Consider the following 23,581-nt stretch of genomic DNA (forward strand, 5'->3'; position numbering starts at 1 on the left):
CTATGTTCTCACAGTATTTTTGCTCAGTATTTTGCAACCAAAACCAGGAGTGGATTGAAAACACAGAAAGGCTATGTTCACACACTGTTGAAAGGATGGCCACTATTTAACAGTAAATAATGCGCGTTATTTCAAAACAACGGCCATTTTTAAAAAATAACGGTAATTTTTTGCCATCAAATGATGGCCATCGGCTAAATTTTAACAGTGTGTGAACATAGCCTGTGTTTTTTATCCACTCCTGGTTTTGGTTGCAAAACACTGTCCAAAATATTGTGTGAGAAAATAGCCTAAGGGTACGTTTACACGTACTGGATCCGCAGCGGATTTCTCCCTGCAAATTTGCAGCGATACCCGCTGCGGATCCCTGCCCAGTACACTGTATGGGCAGACAAACTCACAGCAGGATGCACATCCTGCTACGAGTTTGTCCGCAGCCTGCCCCGTTAACCGGCTTGCTTCGGGGCTCCCGCTGTCCTCACGTCCCACTCAGCCAATCAGTGCGCTGCGGCAGGAGGACAGACGTGCTGAAAACCCACGAAGCAAGCCGGAGCTGGGACCAGGTGAAGTATAGGCTCTGGCGGCAAGGGGTTAACGGGGCAGGCTCTGGGCATCCTGCTCCGAGTTTGTCTGCCCATAGAGTGTACTGGGCAGGGATCCCCAGCGGGTCTCGCTGAAAACTCTATGCAAGAAATCCGCTGAAGATCCGCTACATGTGAACGTACCCTTAGGGTGTGTTTACTTATCGAGTTTCCCCAATTTGGTTTTCTATGAAGATAAGACTACCAAAGGTGGCATATACACTAGAATCTGTGCAATTATTCTCCATTAGCAAATTATTTTCTACTAACAGATTACTCGGCCATCACTGCCCTTTTACACCTAAGCATTAGTCCAGCAGTCTGGAAGTAGCAGAAAATCTATTATTAAGGCTAATGGATGAGGCAGAGAAGCAGAATGAAGTAATTATTATGGAGAACGTCAGAAAAGTGCAGGTCCTGCAAAGAAAGCAGGTTCTTAACTATATTAAAAGCCAATTACCTTTCACAACTAATGCAGCACCAAACAGGAGGAGCAGTGCATTAACCCATAGGCCAGACAGTATATCGAAATCAAAGGTAAGGATGTTCACATAAGTAATACCACAACACTGTACATTTTCCTTTATCCTTAAAAAAAAAAAAGGCTAATTTTAACCAACTAAGGGCTTATTCCCACATCCCGTATTTTACAGATGCTACAGATAGGAAGCCCTGTGGTGGGGTATCAATATCATGCCAGGAGCGGGGAAACTGTTAAAATCTCTGCTGCGCTGTGGTGAAAGAGCCACAAGACTGTGTTATTAGAGTGCAGCGTTGCTCAGTCACTACCGTGCTGCAGAGATTCAAATATTCCCCGTTCCTGGCATGATATTGATACATGCTGGGCAGGGAAACACTCCACTACAGGGCTTCCCCTGTAAAATATGAGACGTGGGAATAAGCCCAAAGAGAAGATCCTAATGGCATAAATCAATATTAACAAGCATACACATACACAAACCTTGTAAGCAAAATATATTTTATGGGAATAAATGTGTTAGAAACTGGAAAAATAAAATCAATATACTTAACTAAAACTGTGAGGGGCGCAATAAATGATAAAAAAAAACACGCCACTAAAACAAGAAGGTCAAGGCAAGAGAAAAGGGAGGTAGGACATTCATCCAGGAATTTATTGTCGGGAAGTTGGGAAGAAATTTTTCCAATGGTCTGGGGCAATTGGCATGTGCCTTATAAGGGTTTTTTCCTCTTCCACTAGAACATTCTATATATTCTAGTTTGGGTTAATGCAGTAGGATTACAAGGTTGGCCTTGATGGTTTCTTGCCCTTTTTTTTCAATCTTATTAATTACTGTATAATTATATTCCCTCCTATCAGTGATTCCTAACTTCAGCTGTAAGGTCAGATATAAACTAAGGGAAAATCAATAGGATTTGAAGAATGATAGAACTTATTGCTACTGAAAACATAGGACCCTTGTACGCTAAGGAAATCATGCGGATAACTTGTCGCGGATGCAGTGGCTCCCCCCGCTTGACTCTCTGCTCGCCCCATAGGTTCCAGTCTATGCTCCGGCAGATTGAGCTGTCAGCCCAAAAAATTAACATGTCACTTCTTTGGGCGGACGACAGAATCCATCTGACCATGGAATGGAGCCTATGGGACCGGCGGAACTTCAAGCGGGGGGAGCAACGGAAACCGCGGCAAGTTATCTGCGGGATTTCCTTAGTGTGCAAGGCCTCAAAAGTTGGAATGCCATGGAAAACTGACCAAACAATTAGAGGCTCAAGGGCGACTAGGATTCGGAACTGATGTCTGCTGCTACAGTACATTAGGACTGGTATGATGGTGTTTTCTTTTTCTCAGCAGTGACTAAAATGAGTGGCTTAAAGTGGTGCTTTGCAATCTCTGTCACCATTTTTTTTTTTTAACATTTCCTTGTTTTTTGCACCAGTAAGTATATATTAGACCATATACTGTAGGTACCTAAAGTATTCCCATTTATTTCTATATAATTTGCTAATATATAAAGCAGTTCCTTTTCTTTAAACCCGCAGATATAAAGTACATTCAAATTCTTAATATAAATATTTTATATGATCTCTTTTAATTAATATTATTATTGGGATCACATAAGGCATCTAGATACAGACAAGTTGTTTATCTTATAAGTAGTGACAGTTCTTCATAGTAGTGACAGTCGTAAAATTTCCAATTATTGTACAAACATTATAAACTAATTATGTGATTTGCCCTTTAAATAACACCTAGTGCACTCAGTGGCCAAAATGTTTTCCACCATTGCCTTGCTGTGATGTGTGTGTATGCAGACAATATATTTTGGTTTAAGCAAAAGGAAGCAGATAAGCAGAATGAGATTTTCTTATTTCACACTTCACACATTAATTTCCCCAAAGGGATTAAATGTATAGATCACACATATTAAACACATGTGACCATCCCCTGAAATGTACAGTGTACAATAAACTAGCACCAATTGTGCTTACAAATCATATGAATAAATGGAATGTTAGGTTCTTCATTTTATTCAGAAAGAAAATCATGAGCAAGAACTAAAACCTAGATAAAACCTTAAAACTGCTCATACTAATTGCTATAGAAGTCTAATCATAGTAATTAGGGATCCTTATCTATGTACGTACTCCACTGGGATAAATAAGTTTCTTGACTGAGCAGGCATAATGCCTTTCAATTTGTAATACATTAACAATGCTGGAAGTTACATAAATTTGCTACTTACATTCTTTAACATTTTCACGTCACCCATAGATCTATTGTATATACATTACAACTGCCAGTGATCACACTGCTGTCCGCCATTGCCACTTAAATGTCATAATCTATTTCAATATGCAATAAAGAGCCTATGGAGCCTCATTTAAGAGTCTAAAAACACAGGAATAGCCTGATATCCCTCCAGGAAGGGCTCATCCAAGGGGTGGCTCCTGTAGGGAATGACCAAAACCACCATATTAAGTGGCCCTATACGTCAATATAATGACAAGGGAAAAACCAAGGATAGGTATCCGTCCACAGAGAGCTGTTGGGGGATGTTGCCCCTCATCAGTGTGGAGCAGGATTGTGGCTAGGTGGGAGCAATGCATAGTAGAGCCATACAGGAAACAGATCACTGATCTCAGGGAGACCCTTTAAAGAAAACATTGTCGGCTGCTGGCCAAAGCGCTCTATACAGTAAAATCCTAGGTGAATTGCTGCCTGTGATCTGTTTCCTGTATGGCTCTACTAGGCATTGCTCCCATCTAGCCAGAATCCTGCTCCACACTGATGAGGGGCAAAACCCTGAAACAGCTGTCTGTTGATGGATACCTGGCCTTAGTTTTTCCCTTGTCATTACATTGACTTATAGGGCCACTTAATATGGTGGTTTCTCTACAGGAGACACCCTTTTGCTGAGCCCTTATCGGAGAGATATTTGGCTAGTCCTGTGTTTTGAGACTCTTAAATGAGGCTCCACATGCTCTTCCGACGTCCATAGAGAATGACTGGAACAGTCATTATAACAGAGCGATGCAGCCTCCTCACAGTGAGTAAACATTAGGGGCAGCAAAAGGGGCCCATGACGCCCCTTACTACTGCCACTAAACCATACATTTATTTTGGCACTTACATTTGTTCAAACTAGCCAAAGATACCAGGTATAGGATGAACAATCTTCTTGGAAATGGGGAGAATATTCATTCCCAAGAGATTGTGAAAGAAAGAACTGTCATCCATCTATCAGTTGGAAATAACTATCATGGCTGACTTTTGTTCAGAAAGCAGTCTGCTATCGGTCAGCTAAAACTACTGCTCATTGTTAAAGAGGACCAATCACCTAAATTTAACTGTCCCTGTTGTAAAAGTTCCTCTCTCCCTAAGTCTATCTCTAAAGATACAGACTGCCTTTGCAGTCTATATCTTTCTAATTTACCTAATCCATCCTAGTGGCGCAGTAAGGCCGGGCGCGGCCATCTTGATTATGTCCCTTGCGTTCCAACGGTGTGTTCCACTGTCGGACCGCAAGTGACGTCATCAAGATGGCGCCCGGCTTTACAGCACCGCTACAGAGGATCAGGTAAAGTATGAGATACAGACTGCAAAGGCAGTCTGTATCTTCATAAAGTCTATTCCTGAAGATACAGACTGCTTTTGCAGTCTGTATCTTATACTTTACCCAGTCCTCTGTAGCGGTGCAGTAAAGCCGGGGGCCATCTTGATGACGTCACTTGCGGTCCGACGGTGGAACGCACCATTGGAACACAAGGGACATAATCAAGATGGCCGCGCCCGGCCTTACTGCGCCGCTAGGATGGATTAGGTAAAATATAAGATACAGACTGCAAAGGCAGTCTGTATCTTCAGAGATAAACTAAACTGTCAGTTAGGACATTTATACACAGTGATCTCGCACTGTATAGCGCGGGATCACTGTGTATTTACAGAGCGGCGGGCAAAGGCTCATGGGAGCCCTTCCCGCCGCTCGGCATGCCGGAGTTTCCTGTCGCGCCTGCTCTTTTGAAAAGAGTCGGCGCGCGACAGTGAAGGAAAATGCAAATATATTAAAAACCCAGCAAAAAAATTGATTAATTATATTTACAAAAATTTATTGAAAATTAAATCTTATTAAAATGGAGCAATAAAAAAAAAAAAACAACATTTAAATTTCACCTGACAACACAAATGTTTGTAGAGGCAGATTGCACTTGTAAGGACAGTTTTTTTATACACCTGTGGCAATAGGACAGAATGAAACAACAGAATTCAATGATTAAAAAGTGAAGCCCGAAAAATCGATGACATCTGCAAAGAAATAGTAGTTTAATAGAAATAACAATTGGCTAGTGGGTTTTGGTTTGTTTTCCTCTATATGAAACAACAAGGTTTGGCTTTCTTTAGATAAGTTGCAGACACCTTAAGGCTATGTTCACACTACGTATATTTGAGGCTGTATGTTTGAGGCTGTATAGCAACCAAAACAAGGAGTGGATTGAAAACACAGAAAGGCTCTGTTCACATAATGTTGTAATGAGTGGATGGCCGCCATTTAATGGCAAATATGTGCTGTTATTTTAAAACAACGGCTGTTGTATTGAAATAGTGGAAGTTATTTACCGTTATATGGCGACCATCCACTCAATTTCAACATTGTGTGGACAGAGCCTTTCTGTGTTTTTAATCCACTCCTGGTTTTGGTTGGTATGAGGACCTGACATGAGGACCAAATACTGCCTCAAATATACATAGTGTGAACCCAGCCTAAAAGTGGAAAGCTTTGTGCAAAAATAAATGGCATTTTAATGTATGGATCCATGTGGACATAGAGAAGCATTAAACAGTAGTTGCCATACCAGCCACTCTGCTTTTAAAAGACTAAATGCAGAAGCATATTGTGAGAGGGGAAACAGTTCTCAGATAATTTGTTATTAATATACGTATTGGCCTTCAGGCACAATTGTGTCCTGGAAAGAAAATTACAGCTTTGCCTTTAAAACCATCATTTATATAACATTACAACACGCAATAATCCAGTCCAGGTATTTCTTACCAGGGACACAGATGAGTAAAAATGTATATCTAGAAGTGACCAACTGCCACCTGCTGGACAATACTGGGAAATGCTATCAGTCTTCCCTTATGAGTAAATACTTTCAGTCAACAATGACTACACAAATTATTTGCACCAGTAAATTTTTTTAACAGTGGGCTACACGGTTAAAGGAAATTTAAGCAATTAGTGGCAATTGTTAACCACATTGGGTTGTGGTTTTGGCTGCATTTGTGATCACAAATGTTGGAATGCTGCCTTAGGGGATTGCATTGTGCATCTAGAGTTTTTTCAGCTCAATTTCCATATTGGCTTTGGGATCTAACTACTTAAAAATGGCGCCACGGAGAGAAATAAGACCTGCACTGGAAACAGCAGCTGTCGCTACAGGTACATACCATAACAGCAGATATGTTTGTTTGAACCTTTTTTTCCTTTTACTAACACATTTAGGATGTTTATAGAAAACAAGAGATTTTTAATAATAAGAGAATGAAATATCAGAAAGCTATATCCAACATTCATAAAAAAAAAAAATAATAATAATAATTAAAAAAATAAAATAAAATAGAGATGTAACAAAAAATGTCTAGGATTTCAGCCCACGTACCATTTAAACAATCGAAATAATTCTATAAAGATTTACACATGCTTGTTATAAAAATACTTTTACTTCTTCTCCATTAGGGTAAATGGGATAAGATGGACTTATTCAGCACACCTACTAAAAATTCAGGTGACCCCATTTTCAGATGATCCATGTTTATCAACAAATATTAAAATGTTATGAACAAATGTTAAATAGAGACATGTCATAAGTTTTGATCAGTCTAGGTCTGAGTGTTCAGACTCGTACCAATCAGGAGAACGAGTCGGGAGCGGGGTAGATGCCTGTTGGTCAGGGTAGCTTTAGTGGTGTTGTGGCTGCTAGGTGGGTCACTTGCAGGCCCGGATTGACAATCTGGCAGATCTGGCATATGCCCGCTGGGCTGCCAGAGTGCCAGTCCGTGGGGGCCGCCTGGGGTGCATAATTAAATGTTCCTTTATTAAAAACTAGCAGGCAGTTACTTGGTCACACCACTAGTCGTCTCTGCTGAGGCCCCCTGCCGGACTGAGGAGGCCCCAGCAGCTGCCAGACACTTCCTGTCAAAGAAGTCACTAACAAGCTAACAGGCAGCCACAGGGCCACCCACTGCCAATCGTCTGTGCAGAGGGGCCTCCACTGGACTGAGGGGCCTCATCTCAGCTTGTGAGCGTGTGTGCTGGTGCCCTTCAGAGCCAACATCAGGTCAGAGCAGTTATCAGGGCCCTGGCCTGCACCCAAACTACACTTATGTCACCCTCTGCACTCTATATGGATGGCCTCCCCTTCTCAGCAGCTCCCAGGCTGAACACACCACAGACTATCCAGTGAAAAGCTGTGCTCCCCTCCACACAGTTAATAAACGTGCAGGTGACAGGCAGAAAGATCAGCAGTGCCCCCCCTCTTCTCTGTCCTGATCCCCCCCCCCCCCAGAGTGATGTCTGCCCCCTCCTCTATACAGCTCTGCAGTCGGGTGCAGAGGGGGAAGGGCTGCAGGCTGCATGCAGCATGGCCCTGAGCAGAGGGAGAAAAGATGGAGACAAGTGCACACCTGGAGCTTCTTCACCTGCATAAAAAGTAAGTGTGTGTGTGTGTGTGTGTGTGTGTGTGAATATCTGTGTAATGTGCCTGTCTGTGTGAGAATATCTGTGTGATGTGTGTGTGTGTGTGCACATCGGTCATGTGTCTGTCTGTGTCAGGGTTAGTACTATACATGTATAAATGTAATCTGCATGTGTCTGTATCTGTGTAATTTGTGTATCTGCATGTGCCGTGTGTGCACATCTGTTGTGTATCTAGTTGTGTAATCATGTGTCTAGTTGTGTAGTCATGTGTCTAGTTGTGTTTTAGCACTATAAAGGCATATAGATAGCATGTAATTACCATGTGTTTGTATATGTATGACATGTATGTGTGTAGTTGTATATCTATGTCATGTGACTATTTGTGTGTTAGTATGACAAGATGTATGCATATGTGTTATGTGTGTACATGTATATGTACATGTGGGCTGTCTGGGTGGCACATAAATGCTCCAACCATCCATATTCTGTTGCAGCCCCACTCTGTGATTCCTGAGCTTCATGCCCAGATCCGTGGACTGCCGCTGCTTTCCAGTAATAAAGTAGATAGCAGGCAGCACCCCACTATCCTGTGTAGCTGCAGGCTGATTTATGTCTGTGGCCAGCAAGGGATGCAGGCAGTGTGATGACATCATGTACACTGCAACCGATCACAGTGATCACATGACCTGCATGGTATCATGGCTCACAGCCTGTAAACATTACGGTCACCAGAACGTCTGCATTATAAAAGGAGCTGATCCGATTTTTATTTTAGGACATCTTACTTTTTTTATTTTTTATTTAACATCTGAGTTATGTGTCAAAAGTTAATTTAAATACATTAATACCTGACATTTTTGTGTATGTGTGTGTCTATTTGTGCTGTGTATGTGTGTGTCTATGTGTGGTGCTGTGTGTATGTGTGCTGTGTATGTGTGTGTCTATGTGTGGTGCTATGTGTCTACATGTGCTGCGTGTATGAGTGTGTCTATGTGTGGTACTGTTTGTATGTGTGCTGCGTGTATGAGTATGTCTATGTGTGGTACTGTTTGTACGTGTGCTGCGTGTATGAGTATGTCTATGTGTGGTACTGTTTGTATGTGTGCTGCGTGTATGAGTATGTCTATGTGTGGTACTGTTTGTACGTGTGCTGCGTGTATGAGTGTGTCTATGTATGCTGCGTGTATGAGTGTGTCTATGTATGCTGTGTGTATGAGTGTGTCTATGTATGCTGTGTGTATGTGGGTGTCTATGTATGCTGTGTGTATGTGGGTGTCTATGTATGCTGTGTGTATGTGGGTGTCTATGCATGCTGTGTGTATGTGGGTGTCTATGTATGCTGTGTGTATGTAGGTGTCTATGTATGCTGTGTGTATGTGGGTGTCTATGTATGCTGTGTGTATGTGGGTGTCTATGTATGCTGTGTGTATGTGGGTGTCTATGTATGCTGTGTGTATGTGGGTGTCTATGTATGCTGTGTGTATGTGGGTGTCTGTATGCTGTGTGTATGTGGGTGTCTATGTATGCTGTGCGTATGTGGGTGTCTATGTATGCTGTGCGTATGTGGGTGTCTATGTATGCTGTGTGTTTGTGGGTGTCTATGTATGCTGTGTGTGTGTGGGTGTCTATGTATGCTGTGTGTATGTGGGTGTCTGTATTCTGTGTGTATGTGGGTGTCTATGTATGCTGTGTGTATGTGGGTGTCTATGTATGCTGTGTGTATGTGGGTGTCTATGTATGATGCCTTGTTGTGTGGTCGGCTGACCAGATACCTTTCTATTCAGGCTGACTGCGGCTGCCTCATTCACCTGTGGTGGTCCTGTGTGGCTGGTGCCCCCACAGCTCAGTGACTAGAGGTGAAGGTCTGTGTTATATATTGTCAGTAGTATCAGAGGCAGAAAGTATCATTCCTAAGGATCACTATCAGGACAGCGACATCTGTGACACTTTGCTGCATCAGGGCAGGTGAGTTGTTAACCCCTGCAGCACCCTTATGTATTCTCTAAGTCTAACTTCTACATGTTACTTGCATATTTTTTCAAGCTCATATTGTGGACAGCCTGTCCCAGTCTGGCTTAAATATGCAAATAACACGCTTATGTGAAATCATCCTTATTTTGATACATTACTGTGTGAATATCAGCAAATTTTGTGGGCTGGTAGGTATTGTGTGCCAGGGCTGCTTTTCGGTCCCAGTCCGGCCCTGGTCACTTGGGCACTTCTCACGGTAGCCTGGAGTGGTGTAGATACCCACCTCCAGTCAAACAGGCGCTGCATCCGCAGATTTGGATAACCCAAGTGTAACCTGGTGTGTGGGTGAAAAATGACTGACAGAGTCCAATAGTTTAAGCAAAATACATCAATTTACTGAGATACTTTTCCAGTGCAAATAAAGGATAAGGCTTTTTTGGTAACTGCAGGTGCAGGTGAAAGGTAGGGGTGATGGTAACAACAGAGGAGAGAGTAGAGGGCCCTGTTCAATGTAACTTTGTACTCTGCTGGGATAGTGTAGTTGAAAGAAAAAGAGAAAAAAAAAAAACTCGTACTCACATTTTTGACCGCCTAATGCCCTACAGTGTTTGGTTAAAGGAGACCTGTCACCCCCCGCGCCGGGGTTACAGGCTCCCGACCCCCAGATAGATCCCCTTATACTCCCCATACTGTCGCTGAGTCCCGCTGCCGGAGCCGGTCCCGGGACGGAGATATCCCGGTGAGAAGCCGGCGCGCGCGCTGTGGAGATGAGTCCAGCGTCCATAGAGAATTTTCTATGGACGCTGGACTTATCTCCACAGCGCGTTCGCCGGCTTCTCACCGGGATATCTCCGTCCCGGGACCGGCTCCGGCAGCGGGACTCGGCGACATGAGGAAAGTATAAGGGGATCTATCTGGGGGTGGGGAGCCTGTCACCCCGGCGCGGGGGGTGACAGGTCCTCTTTAACTGTCCTATAAGGGTAATACGGGTCCCAAGGTCCCTGCACTGGGTGAAGCAGACTTCCCAAATCCTTTCAGGACAGCCGTGGGTATGCAGTGGAATACGTAGGCTAGCTGCAGCTTTGTTTCACTGGGATCAGTACCTAACTGGATATAGGTCACTGCCCTGTACTGTGTCGAGAATATCCCTGGCATGGACAAGGTGATCCTCAGAGGATGTCCTTTACTCCAGAGGCGTCAAGCAGTACATGCTAATTGTGGTAAACAACTCAGGAAAAACACTCCCTCTAGTGTCTCTCCCTAACTCCTGAATAGAGAACTAACTCCAACTCTCAACTATCTCCCACCAGGAACTAACCTCCTTTAATAGGGTGAAACTAAGCCACCTGGTGATTGGTGGGTTTGTGTGTGCAGAAGAAAGGATAGTGGTGATAGGAGAGAAAAGGCGGGAAAATACACGCACCTGTGATTGGACATGAAAACAACATGTTATATACAACAGGTTAACCCAGTGTCTCCTTCAGCTGTGCAAAGAGTATACAAAAACACAGTAGTGACACCTAGTGGGGAAAACACAGAACACTTTAGACCATATCCAACTGTGAAAACTTGAACCGAGTTACTTTACCTAGGTGCAATAGCAAGTTAGTGGCACAGCAGTATTGGGACACTACACATGATCCTCTCCCGGCTCCCTGTCGTGTGATGTCATTTGGGCTCTACAGACTTACAAAGGCAATCAGATAGAGCCAACTGATCAGGAGACACAGAGACTAATAAAAGTCTATGGGTCCAGAAACCTGTCCGGATTTCCTGATAGAAAATCCAGGTGGTTTTTCCGGTCGTGTTAAGGGGGCCTAATCCTGTGCTGCCTGCCTTGACCATGTGCCTGTACTTTATTTTACCTCCATCTCACCCATGGTACCATTCTGGCTCTCCAGTGTATGACCCATCCTGCTGACTATGCTCCCTGCCTAATTCTCCTATGCCATAAACTGCTCCCGCCTCTCCTGAACCAGCAAGTACAACACCAGGACATGTGCCATTCACCTGTCCTGATTCAGCGCAGCAACCACACCCTGTCTTCGCTGGTCTCCTATATGTCTTGGTTCCTGTGATTGGTTCCCTCTATATAAGACTATATACTATAACTAGGGCTATTAGCCCAGAAATAGTGTGCTGTGGTTTATTTCTATTGGTTCCTGTGATGTCATGACCCCACAGGAGCTGTGTGCTATTAGTGACTGGGGCAAGACATTGCTGAAGCCTCTAATTGACTGAGCAGGAAGTTTAGAAGGAGTTAATGAGTTGCAGTGAAGATCAAATACAGTGAAGCACATTGGTTATGTTGGTGCAACCAATTATGTGACTAAAACACAGCAACAGTTTGTAGATACAGGATGGAACAGCAGAGCCCCATAACACAGTAGAGTAGTTAAACAGGCTAGAATAGAGAAGCAGGGCTGCTGTCAGAGATCTGTGTGGTCACATGACAGCAATGGGAAAGGGGGGGGGGGGGTGAAGCATGGACCAATTAGGAAGTGAGAATCACAGAGCTTTGCAGGGGGACAGTGACGGAAGCTTTTCTATGCAGCAGTGTGTATAGCTGAGCGTGAGTGCAGGAACATTATAGCAGCAGTGTGTATAGCTGAGTGTAAGTGCAGGCACATTATAGCAGCAATGTAGAGGGTAGGAAACACAAAAGCTGACAGAGACTGTAGGAAGCATGAAGGAATGAGCAGGTATGGGCACATAAATGCAGTACTCTCTGTCCAGGGAGAGAGGGGTTACAGCTATAAAGAGATTACCTCCAAAGTCCTGTCCCCGATGCAAGCCCCAGCCTGAAGTGGATTTGCTATGATTTGGTAGGTGATGAAAACTTCCTGGGTCAGAGTAGCAATGCTCTTAAGCCAAGTTACAATTTTGAAAAACTGTGAGCTCTTCTTGCAAAGCGCTCTCCATCCAAGTTACTCTTAAACCGAGGTACCACTGTACTTTTATTCATTTCTGCTTTGTATGTTTATTAGAGATGGGTGAAAAATGTGATTACAGTCAAATACAGCCCCATGACTAGTTTGGACTCTAAGTCCACTCCGGTGACTAATATGAATGAATTAGCATATAGCACAGGAATGAATAAAAGTATTTTTTCAAGGCAAGCTTTATTGACAAAGTTTACTAGATTTATAGCGAGTTTGGGGATGATTGGTAGTTTTTCACATTGTATTTTGATAATTTATCATATTCTGATGCTGGGGCCTGTCTCCCAGAACCCCTGATGATTCAGCTGATTGCAGCAGCCATGGTGCAATTGCTGCCAACTCTTCAGTGTTTACTGCTGTTAGTACCTACATCGCCATACTTTTAGAAGTAGTTATGCACAGTTAGCAGCGGTCAGACAATGCAGTTCTGTGCCAACATTCCCTAATGTAACCGTTACAGCTATAATTCATTTTGATTATGCCTTGAATGCATAATACAGAATGCTCATAACATACTTTATATTCATTTCTGATTCAACATATTTAGAACTTCTTAGTGCTTCATTCAAAATGCTACTTAGTAATGAACTGTTGTTAAATTATTTTCAATCCTTTTTAATAATACATTAAAGTTACATTCCTATTTTGTGAAATTGCCGAGAAAGGTTTGGCAGATGAAAAGTTAATCGCAAAAATTAGCTTTTCAAGTTTACACTAAAGAACTGAGCTTGCACAGCACTGCTTTATATGGCAAAATAATGCGATTTTTCAGCTAGAGACTGCTGCCACCTGCTGGACAATAAGAATTACAAAACCATATGACCAATATAATATCCACCTCAAAAAAATCTTACTGGAAATGTGTGAAAATGTATGAAAGATTTTTTTATTTTCCAGTTTACTATTTATATTTTAAAATAATCCTGTAATCTTAGGGTACTATTACAAAAGCGATTTTCCGACGATCAACGACTAACGATAAACAAACTTAAATGACTGCTATGGCGAACGACCTAAAATCGTTTACCCAGTTACACGGAACGATGATCATCACTGTCCTCGCCACTGCTTTTGCTCATTTTTGGACATACCTTATATCAGCTACAATGTGCTCTGCAGAGGTCACTGTGCAGGATGATAATGATCAGACTGCTTAAAAGTTTTCTCTACAGTACAGAAGTGTCCGCTTATTATTAGGCTTTGTAGCCAAAATGAAAACTGCAACTGGAGTTACTACATCTAATGAACAGTTGCAGAAGGTACATTACCACCTGTTTCATAGATATATTTATGTTTTTAAATTCTCTTATGTGGAGGCCCCAGCGAATTATCACCAATGCCCGAAGTGCTCTCTTTCTAATGCTGGAATCACACACTGCAGTTTTTTTTTTTAAAATGCCACTGCAGTTTTTGTGCCAAAACCAAAATTGAGAGAAAGAGACAAAATTGATAATAGAAACCAATGAGATATACTAATTATATTACAATACAAATCAGTAGAGTGAAGGAGTTGGGAGTTTTGGTTTGGCACCACTTAATTTGTGATATCTTTTAATGCATTTGTTTGTCAATCATTGACTGATGAGCTATCCTGTGGATATTTCATTAGCCCATTTTGCCCAGAAAACCCCTTTGAGTTTAAGGCTCCAGTAATCAAAGATACAGGGCCTAATCCTTACAAAAATAAAGAATAAAAGCCAAACATAAAATGTGCAGAAACAGATGTGTAAAAAAGAAGAAAAATAGGTAAGTCCAATATTAAGTGGTTCTGCTTTAAAGGGGTTATCCAGTGCTACAAAAACATGGCCACTTTCTTTCAGAGACAACACGACTGTTGTCTCCAGATCAGGTGCGATTTGCAATTAAGCTCCATTCACTTCAATGGAATTGAGCAGCAAAACCCTGCCCAAGCTGGAGACAAGAGTGGGGCTGTCTCTGGAAGAGAGTGGCCATGTTTTTGTAGCGCTGGATAACCCCTTTAAGTGTCTGCTCCCAGGAAATTAGGTAGGATAGATCCTAAAATCCAACATATTTGGGTCCCCAAATTGTGTCAAAAAGTGGATCATTATTTGTTATATATGGTGCCATTGGGGAGGCCTTCTTCCTTCTGGGTAAGCCCAATGGGATGACATTTTATTATTCACCCTAAATAACATGCATACAGTTGTCAAAAGTACTGAAATATTATAAAACATAACTCCAACCACATATGGAAGAAATTACACTGACAAGAATTTAGCTAGGAGACATGATGGGTTTGTGCTTAAAGGAAAGGCTGGAGCGTTAGATATAATTGTGTGTTTGTACTTGACAGAAAATTTAGTATTTAGCATTAGAGATGAGCGCAACTCAAGTCCGATTGTTTGGCATTTGATAACCCGTAATTGAGGAAGTTGGATACAGTCCTAAGGAGTTCGTGAAAACATGGATACAGCCAATGACTGCATCCAACTTCTTCAGCAACCCGTAATCAAATATAGAAAGATCAGACTTGAGCATGCTGAGCTGTGCTCATCTCTAATAAGCATACATCAAGGCTCTGACAATTTCACAAAGGTAGAACCTGAGAGAAAGCCTTAATACACACACACGCGCTCGCGCTCTCTCTCTCTCTCTCTCTCTCTCTCTCTCTCTCTATATATATATATATATTATTTTTATAATAAAACATATTTTGCCAGTCGGGGGGCCATTTGGTGGGCAAAGCTATACACAGTAATTATCACAGCAAAAAGGAGGTTTTAGAAGTCAGATGAATTTCATTTCACACGGTCAGATAATATTTGGATTGGGAGACATAGGGAGGTAGGTTGGAGAAGACACAAGAGAAGGGTCAATTTGGCTGAATTTAGGTAAAAAAAAATGTGATTAGAAAAATTTTGGGGAGCTTCCATGTTTAAGTAATGCACTTTATGGTAAAACTGAATTTTTTTTATATATTCTATAGGTCAGTCTGAACATAGCGATATGCATGCTTACATAGGTTTTCTAACTTTTTTTGCAAATTGGTATATTTAAAATTACCCTATTGTGACTCTTATAGCGCTTTTATTTTTTCACCTACGGGGTCGTATGGGCATTTTTTTTGCACCATGACGACTAGTTTTTATTAGTAACATTTTTTTTCTAGGTCAAACGTATTGATCGCTTTTTATTAATTTTTACACATAAAATGTAATTTAAAAAAAAGGAATCTCTGTGTTTTTTTTACTGCTTTTTGTTCACACTGTTCACCATGTGGAAATAATAATTTTTTATTTTAAAAGATCAGACGATTACGCACAGTACAGTTTATTATATGTTAATTAACTTTATTATTTTTATAGGTTTTATGTATAAAATGGGAAGTGGGTAATTTTCACTTTTATTCGAGGAGGGGCTTTGGGACATTTTTAAAAACTTTTGTTGATTTTTTTTACACCTTTTAAGACCCCTTTAACTTTAACATTACTACATTGGATTACATACACTGATCACTGCTATGTCATAGCCATGGCCGGCGTTAGGGGGGGGCAAGCAGGGCAAATGCCCAGGGCCCCCATCCCCCAGGGGCCCCCTACCGCAGTTCCTGTGGAGAGGAGAGCACAGACAGCGTCCTCCAGCGTCTGGCAGTGATCCCTGGCTGCTGCTATCAGGGGTCACGCAGAGGCTGCAGGACGCTGGGCTCCGTGTCTGCTCCCCCTCCCCCTCCCTCCAGCTCCTCTCACTGCACGTGACTTCCTCCTCTGGTGTGGAGCTGTCGGGACGATGGAGGAGAGGGCTGCAGGCTGCCGGGTGAGGATGACAGCCTGCTGCTGCTGCAAGGAACATGAGGGGGATTGACCACTACACCCAGCATGCTAGAGGGAGTAAGTATTCTGTATATGTAGTGTGTAATGTGTATGAATGTAGGTGTATAATGCATGAATGTAGTGTGTGTTACATGTCCTGTGTATAGTGTGTGGGCTGGATGGTTTGTATCTGTATAATGTGTTTTCATGGATGTGTGTGTGTGTGTGTGTGTATATATATATATATATATATATATATATATATATATATATATATATATAATGGTGTGTGTGTGTGTGTATATATATATATATATAGGTGTGTGGGTATAAGCACTGCTGACTCCAAGTGTTGCGGTGAATATACTGTATATAGGAGCTGCAGCCATTCTCCGGCCTCATCAGTCCTATGTAATTGCTGCAGCTCCTATGTATAGTGTATGATGACATCACTAAGGCAATACGGTGTATTTTATTGAGAAAAAAATAAAGTGGTATTCAGTCCTTAGGTGGTGGTCACTCTATGGTTGTACTATTGGTCTGTATATAGTGTGTATATAGAGTCATTATGTGGTGGTCACTGTATGGCGGTAATATTGGTCTGTATATAGTGTCATTATGCAGTGGTCACTCTTTGGCATTAATATTGGTCTGTATATAGCGTATATATATATATACACTCATTACTGCCATAGATTGACTACCACATAATGACACTATATACAGACCAATATTACCGCCATACAGTGACCACCACATAATGACTCTATATACACTATATACAGACCAATAGTACAACCATAGAGTGATCGCCAAATAATGTTGGTCTGTATATAGAGTGTATATAGAGTCATTATACAGGGGTCAGTCTATGGCAGTAATTTTGGTCTGTATATAGAGTCATTATGCAGTGGTCACTCTATGGCGGTAATATTGGTCTGTATATAGAGTGTATATAGAGCCATTATACAGGGGTCAGCCTATTTCAATAATATTGGTCTGTATATAGAGTCATTATGCAGTGGTCAATCTATGGCGGTAATATTGGTCTGTATATAGTGTGTATATAGAGTTATTATGTGGTGGTCAGTCTATGGCGGTAATATTGGTCTGTATATAGCGTATATATAGAGTTATTACTGCCATAGATTGACTGCTACATAATGACTCTATATATACACTATATACAGACCAATAGTACAGCCATAGGGTGACAGCCACATAATATTGGTCTGTATACAGTGTATATAGAGTCATTTATTATACAGTGGTCAGTCTATAGCGGTAATATTGGTCTGTATATAGTGTATATAGAGTCATTATGGGGCAGTCACTTTATGGTGGTAATATTGGCCTATATATAGTATGTTTTCTTCAATAACGGTATGGAGGTAATATTTGGTCCTGATTATAGTGATTTTTTTTAATTAATTTTTTTAAAGCAATTCATATAAATAGTTCTTGTGTTTACACCACTAGCGGCAGTCCTGACATGTAACGGCAGTCCTGACATGTAGGGACAGTCCTGGCATTTAGCGGCTGTCCTGGCATTTAGCGGCAGTCCTGGCATGTAGCGGCAGTCCTGGCATGTAGCGGCAGTCCTGGCATGTAGCGGCAGTCCTGGCATGTAGCGGCAGTCCCAGAATGTAGCGGCAGTCCTGACATGTAGGGGCAGTCCCAGAATGTAGCGGCAGTCCTGACATGTAGGGGCAGTCCTGGCATGTAGCGGCAGTCCTGGCATTTGGCTGCAGTCCTGGCATTTAGCGGCAGTCCTGGCATGTAGCGGCAGTCCCAGAATGTAGCGGCGGTCCTGACATGTAGGGGCAGTCCCGACATGTAGGGGCAGTCCCAACATGTAGGGGCGGTCCCGACATGTAGGAGCAGTCCCAAAATGTAGCGGCGGTCCCGGCATGTAGCGGCAGTCCTGACATGTAGCGGCAGTCCCGGCATGTAACCTTCTGAACTGAGTAAGGGCCCTAATACATGGAGCGAAAATTGTCCGAATCAGGATGCTATCGCTCTGTGAGGACACTGGGGAACATGATCAGGTAGTATAAATCACAGACACGGCCTGAGGACACCGGGGAACGTGATCAGGTAGTATATATCTTTATTGTTTACTATATACAGCAAGGATTGCACACACATCACTAATGATATACTGTATATATACACATAGGGGGAGATTTATCAAACATGGTGTAAAGTGAAACTGGCACAGTTGCCCCTAGCAACCAATCAGATTCCACCTTTCATCACTCAGATTCTAAGTAGGTGGAATCTGATTGGTTGCTAGGGGCAACTGAGCCAGTTCTTCTTTACACCAGTTTGATAAATCTCCTCCATAGCTTTTGCTGTAGTAGGCTCTCTAAGCGAGCTCCATTCTACCAGATTGGCGCTCACTTCTGCAGAATATCAGGCCGTGTAATACGGCCTTAAAAGTGGCCGTACGCTTCCAATAACTGCTGGCTGAACAATCCTTCAGCTGACAATTATCTCTCCCATCTGGTCCCGTCCTCCCCATACACAGAAATTTGGCACATCTGAGTGTTCCCATGTTCTCTATGAGAGGGGAAAGCCATAGCCATACAGATCTGATGGCGGCTTATCTCTCTTAGAACAAAGAGGTTGGGCATTGATTTTCCATCAAGCTCGACCCCCTATGTCCACTGATATCAGTCAGAGGACTGTCCAGAGAGCCCCATACACCTTACACTGATGGCCGAACCCACCACGAGCAACAGGTACCACCAACAAAAGAGTAAAATGTATGGGGACCTTAAATTGTTGCTAAAATATTTCAGCATTTGGGGCCCCACCTTTAACTTTGCCCAGGGCCACATCTAGTCTAAAACCGGCCCTGGTCATAGCATAGCAGGGATCAGTGTTATCTGTGATCTTCTGAGCCTGCCTGTGGCAGACTGTATCAGAATACTGAAAATCTGACTGCACGGAGGAAGGTAAGAGACCTCCGGCAGTCAGGCCATGCGATCGGGACCCCCGCAGACACACTGCAGGGGTCCCGATCAGTAAGTGACAGAAGATACTCCTGTCACCTATACTTAAATGCAGCGGCCTTTTAGGGGTTAATAGCAAGCGGCCGCGATCACGGTGGCCTGCCATTGAGGGTGAGGGCCTGGCTGCACATTTACGCCCTCCTGCGTTAAGGCCCAGGCTGCAGGGGCTTAAATGTACGCTCTTGGTCGTTAAGGGGTTAATACTGATAAAAATGACATTTCAAAAATTCTAGTTTACAGACAACATGACAATATGTCACTCATTATAAAACCTTTGGAAAAGATCTGAGAGTTGTAATAAGTTGGGCGACAGGTTGTTGGTCTAGAAAATGTTGCTTATGCTTATACAGAACTTGCCGGGTCTCCTGACACGTTGTCGTAAACAGCGGATATGAAATAATTCTTAAATAGATTATATCCCATATTAAATACAACAAAACATAAAAGAACTTACCTAGATGGTGTCCTCCATTTTCAACCACTTCATTAACCCTTCTTGCTACTCTGGCTACAGCTTCGGCCATTCTTTTTGCATTCAGTCTCAGCTGTTCTTCCAGCGCTTACCTAAAGTAATTAAAAGATGGTTATACTTAGTCCTGCACAAGGAAGTTAAACATTGCCATTGAACATTGCTAGGCATGCTCCTCTCACACAACCATACCCTTTGGTGCTCTGCAATTGGAACAGAAAGACATGTTCAAAATAGGGTCCCTATTAGTGTTGAGCGAACTTGATGAACCCGAACGCTTGGCTTTTAAATCACACTGCCTGGAGAAGATGGATGCACCCTAGGGCTGCCAAGAAAACAAGGATACAGCCTATGGTCATGTTAACATAACGTAAGACACCAGCTGTTCTGTGACACGGCCGGTGTCAGAGAATATCATCCCGGCAGATTATCTTAATTTCTGATAAATTGGGATTCGGGCGCATCTGTGTGCGCCCACATCATAATTCACCACTGCACACAAAGGAGCGTGCAGCCGCAGCCGCGCGCTCCATTGTGTGAACTGACAGGTTCTCTCCAGCCGCTATTCAATGAATAGCAGCCGCAGAAAACTGACATGTCAGTTTTTCGTGCGGCCGGATGGATTTTTGGCCGAAGCATATACTATGTGTATACCCTCCGGACAGGATTCCATCTATTCAAATGCAACGTATGTTTTGCATAAATCACGGACATTGCAACAACGGCCGTGATTTATGTAAAACATACATTGTGAAAACATGGACTATGACTGTATCCATGTTTTCTACAACTCCTGAGGGCCACTTGGAGTTAAAGGGGTTATGCAATGAAAATCTTTCTTTTTCAAATCAACTGGTATCAGAAAGTTATATAAATTTGTAATTTACTTCTATTTAAAAATCTCAAGTCTTTCAGCTGCTGTATGTCCTTCTGGAAGTGATATTTTCTTTTCCGTCTGACACAGTGCTCTCTGCTGCCACCTCTGTCAAAACAGGAACTGTCCAGAGCAGGAGAGGTTTTCTATGGGAATTTGGTGCTGCTCTGGACAGCTCCTATCTCAGACAGAGATGTCAGCAGAGAGTACATTGTCAGACTGAAAAGAAAACACCATTTCCTGCAGGACATACATCAGCTGATAAGTACAGTGGTGCCTTGGATTACGAGCATAATTCGTTCTGCTTGTAATCCAAATCTGCTCGTAAACCAAAGCAAGTTTTCCCATAAGAAATCAGAACTGCAGACAATTGGTTCCACACCCCCAAAATAATGATTTATTATTCTGAATAACATGTAAAACAGATGAAACAAACATTCAAAAACAGCAGAATATGTGATATTATAAGTTACTGTACCATAATGAAGAGGATGGGAAACACAAGGGCAGACAGAGACTGCAGGGAGCATGAAGGAATGAGCAGGGCAGATGTGTGCACAGTATAGCAGCATTCTCTGTCTGGAGAGAGAGGGGTTACAGCTATGAAGAGATTACCTCCACAGTCCTGTCCCCTGATGTAAGCCCCAGCCTGAAGTGGATCTGCTATGATTTGGAAGGTGAGGGAGACTTCTTGGGTCAGAGTACAGTGCTGTAGACCCCTCTATGCAGACCATGCCGCTCCCCCACTCACCCTCCCACCCAGTACAGGGAGCTCTTAAACCAAAGCAATGCTCTTCAACCAAGTCATAATTTTGAAAAACTGTAAGCTCTTAAACCAAAACGCTCTTAAACCAAGGTACCACTGTACTGGAAGACTTGAGATTTTTAAATAGAAGTAGCTTACAAATCTGTATAACTTTCTGAAACCTGTTGATTTAAAAAAAAAAAAGGATTTTGCTGGAGAGCCCCTTTAAATGCGGAGCCTGAACATTCAGCAAGTTCGTTTAACAGTAGTCCCTATATAAACTAGGTCATTGGGAGTTGAGAGCCTTGATAATCTGAAAAAAGAACAAAAAAAAACTATACTGAGTCCCTAAATTTTGAAAGAAGTGGTCAACAATTTAAATGTGTATGGGCTCACTCTGTTTGGAGAATAAAAAAAGCAAGCATATTCAATTTCAATATGCCCACTCTTGTTCTCCTGCAAGATGTGCCACTGCTAGAGATCTTTGCAAATCATCTGTGTTAATGAGGAAAATATCATTGCTGGCCAACCATTCATTTGTCGGACATTTATTGTGTGTTTGCCCTCTTAAAGGTTTTGGCTCACCAGTAAATATACTAAGGGTACTATTACATGGAAAGATAATTGGCCAAATCGGCCTAATTTGGCCGATTATCGCTATGTGTAATAAATACAACGATCAGCCGATGACAACAATCATCGGCTGATCATTGATATAGGTTTGAACTAGGGATGAGCGAACCGAACCGTAACGAACCAGTTTCGTTACGAACTTTGCAAAAAGTTTGGTTCGTCACCGAACCGAACTTTGAGAAAGTTCGTAACGAATCTGGTTAAAATAACAAATAAAGTCAAAGACATCCAAGACATCTTTAGAAAGTGATGCAAACACCTCTGGAATGCATCTGGGAAAGCAGGGAAACAGTATTACAGGAATCGGCACTACGGGGTTAGCGATCCTCTGCAATAATGCCGATGCCTCTAATCGTTTTTAATTAATGGTATTTAATTAATAAAACACATTTTCGTTATAATAAAGTCACTTTCGTTGTTCAATCATTTAATTAAAACAAATCCATCATTGTGCAGTTAAATATACTGTTAGGGTGCGTTCACACCTACAGGATCTGCAGCAGATCTGCAGCAGATTTGATGCTGTGTTCAGTTATTTAAATGAAATCTGCTGCAGAAAATCAGCTGCAGATCCTGTAGGTGTGAACGCACCATTAAAATAAATTATATATATATATATATATATATATATATATGTATCTGTGTGCCAAATTTGGGGTCAAACAGTTCAGGCGTTTGGAAGTCTATAGAGGACAGACAGACAGACAGACAGACTTTGATTTTTATGATATAGATTAAAGATGATGAGGGTCGGCACTATTCAACCTTCCTTAGCCTTATATGCCAACATTTATACGCTCTGATATGGATCTGCCAAAGGTGGTGCAATTTTTCAGACACAGTAAAGTAGCAGCCGTCCAATTACATCATATGAAGAAGGAAAATCTGAATGCGCTCACCATTGAAGTAGAAAAGGTGTCTTTATTCCAATCTTGTGCTTTTTGCAACATGGTTCCTGCAGGTGGAGGACACCAAACACCCTCCACTGATGATTACAGCTGTTTCACGCCCACTGTTCGGTGCTTCCTCAGATCCCGCCCCTTCGAATGAACGAATAACGTGACCACAGGGGCGGGATCTGAGGAAGCACCGAACAGTGGACGTGAAACAGCTGTAATCGTCAGTGGAGGGTGTTTGGCGTCCTCCGCCTGTAGGAACCATGTTGTAAAAAGCACAAGATTGGAATAAAGACACCTTTTCTACTTCAATGGTAAGTGCATTCAGATTTTTCCTTCTTCATATGATGTGATATCTAAGTACATGCTGAGGAATTTTGGGACCATATTTATGTCTGCCAAAAAGGTCAAGGTAGCTGACTGGGAAATTTAATGGGACTATATTTACAGCTGCCAGGGGAAGAAAAAAGACCTCCCAGCAATCCCAGACTGCAGGCACTATCCTTCT

At 42.3% G+C, this 23,581-nt stretch overlaps 1 protein-coding gene across 2 annotated transcripts in view; it reads right to left on the reverse strand.

Moving 5' to 3' along the window:
- LRRC20 (leucine rich repeat containing 20) overlaps positions 1-23,581 on the reverse strand; it is a 394,968-nt gene that overhangs the window by 338,950 nt on the left and 32,437 nt on the right. For both annotated transcript variants that reach the window (XM_069980552.1, XM_069980550.1), the window contains exon 2: positions 19,911-20,020. In XM_069980552.1, coding sequence (XP_069836653.1) covers positions 19,911-19,980 — 70 coding nt within the window. In that variant the 5' untranslated portion in view covers positions 19,981-20,020. The remainder of the gene's footprint in view (positions 1-19,910; positions 20,021-23,581) is intronic.

This window comes from Dendropsophus ebraccatus, chromosome 8 (assembly GCF_027789765.1).
Source record: "Dendropsophus ebraccatus isolate aDenEbr1 chromosome 8, aDenEbr1.pat, whole genome shotgun sequence".
Classification (NCBI taxonomy): Eukaryota; Metazoa; Chordata; class Amphibia; order Anura; family Hylidae; genus Dendropsophus; species Dendropsophus ebraccatus.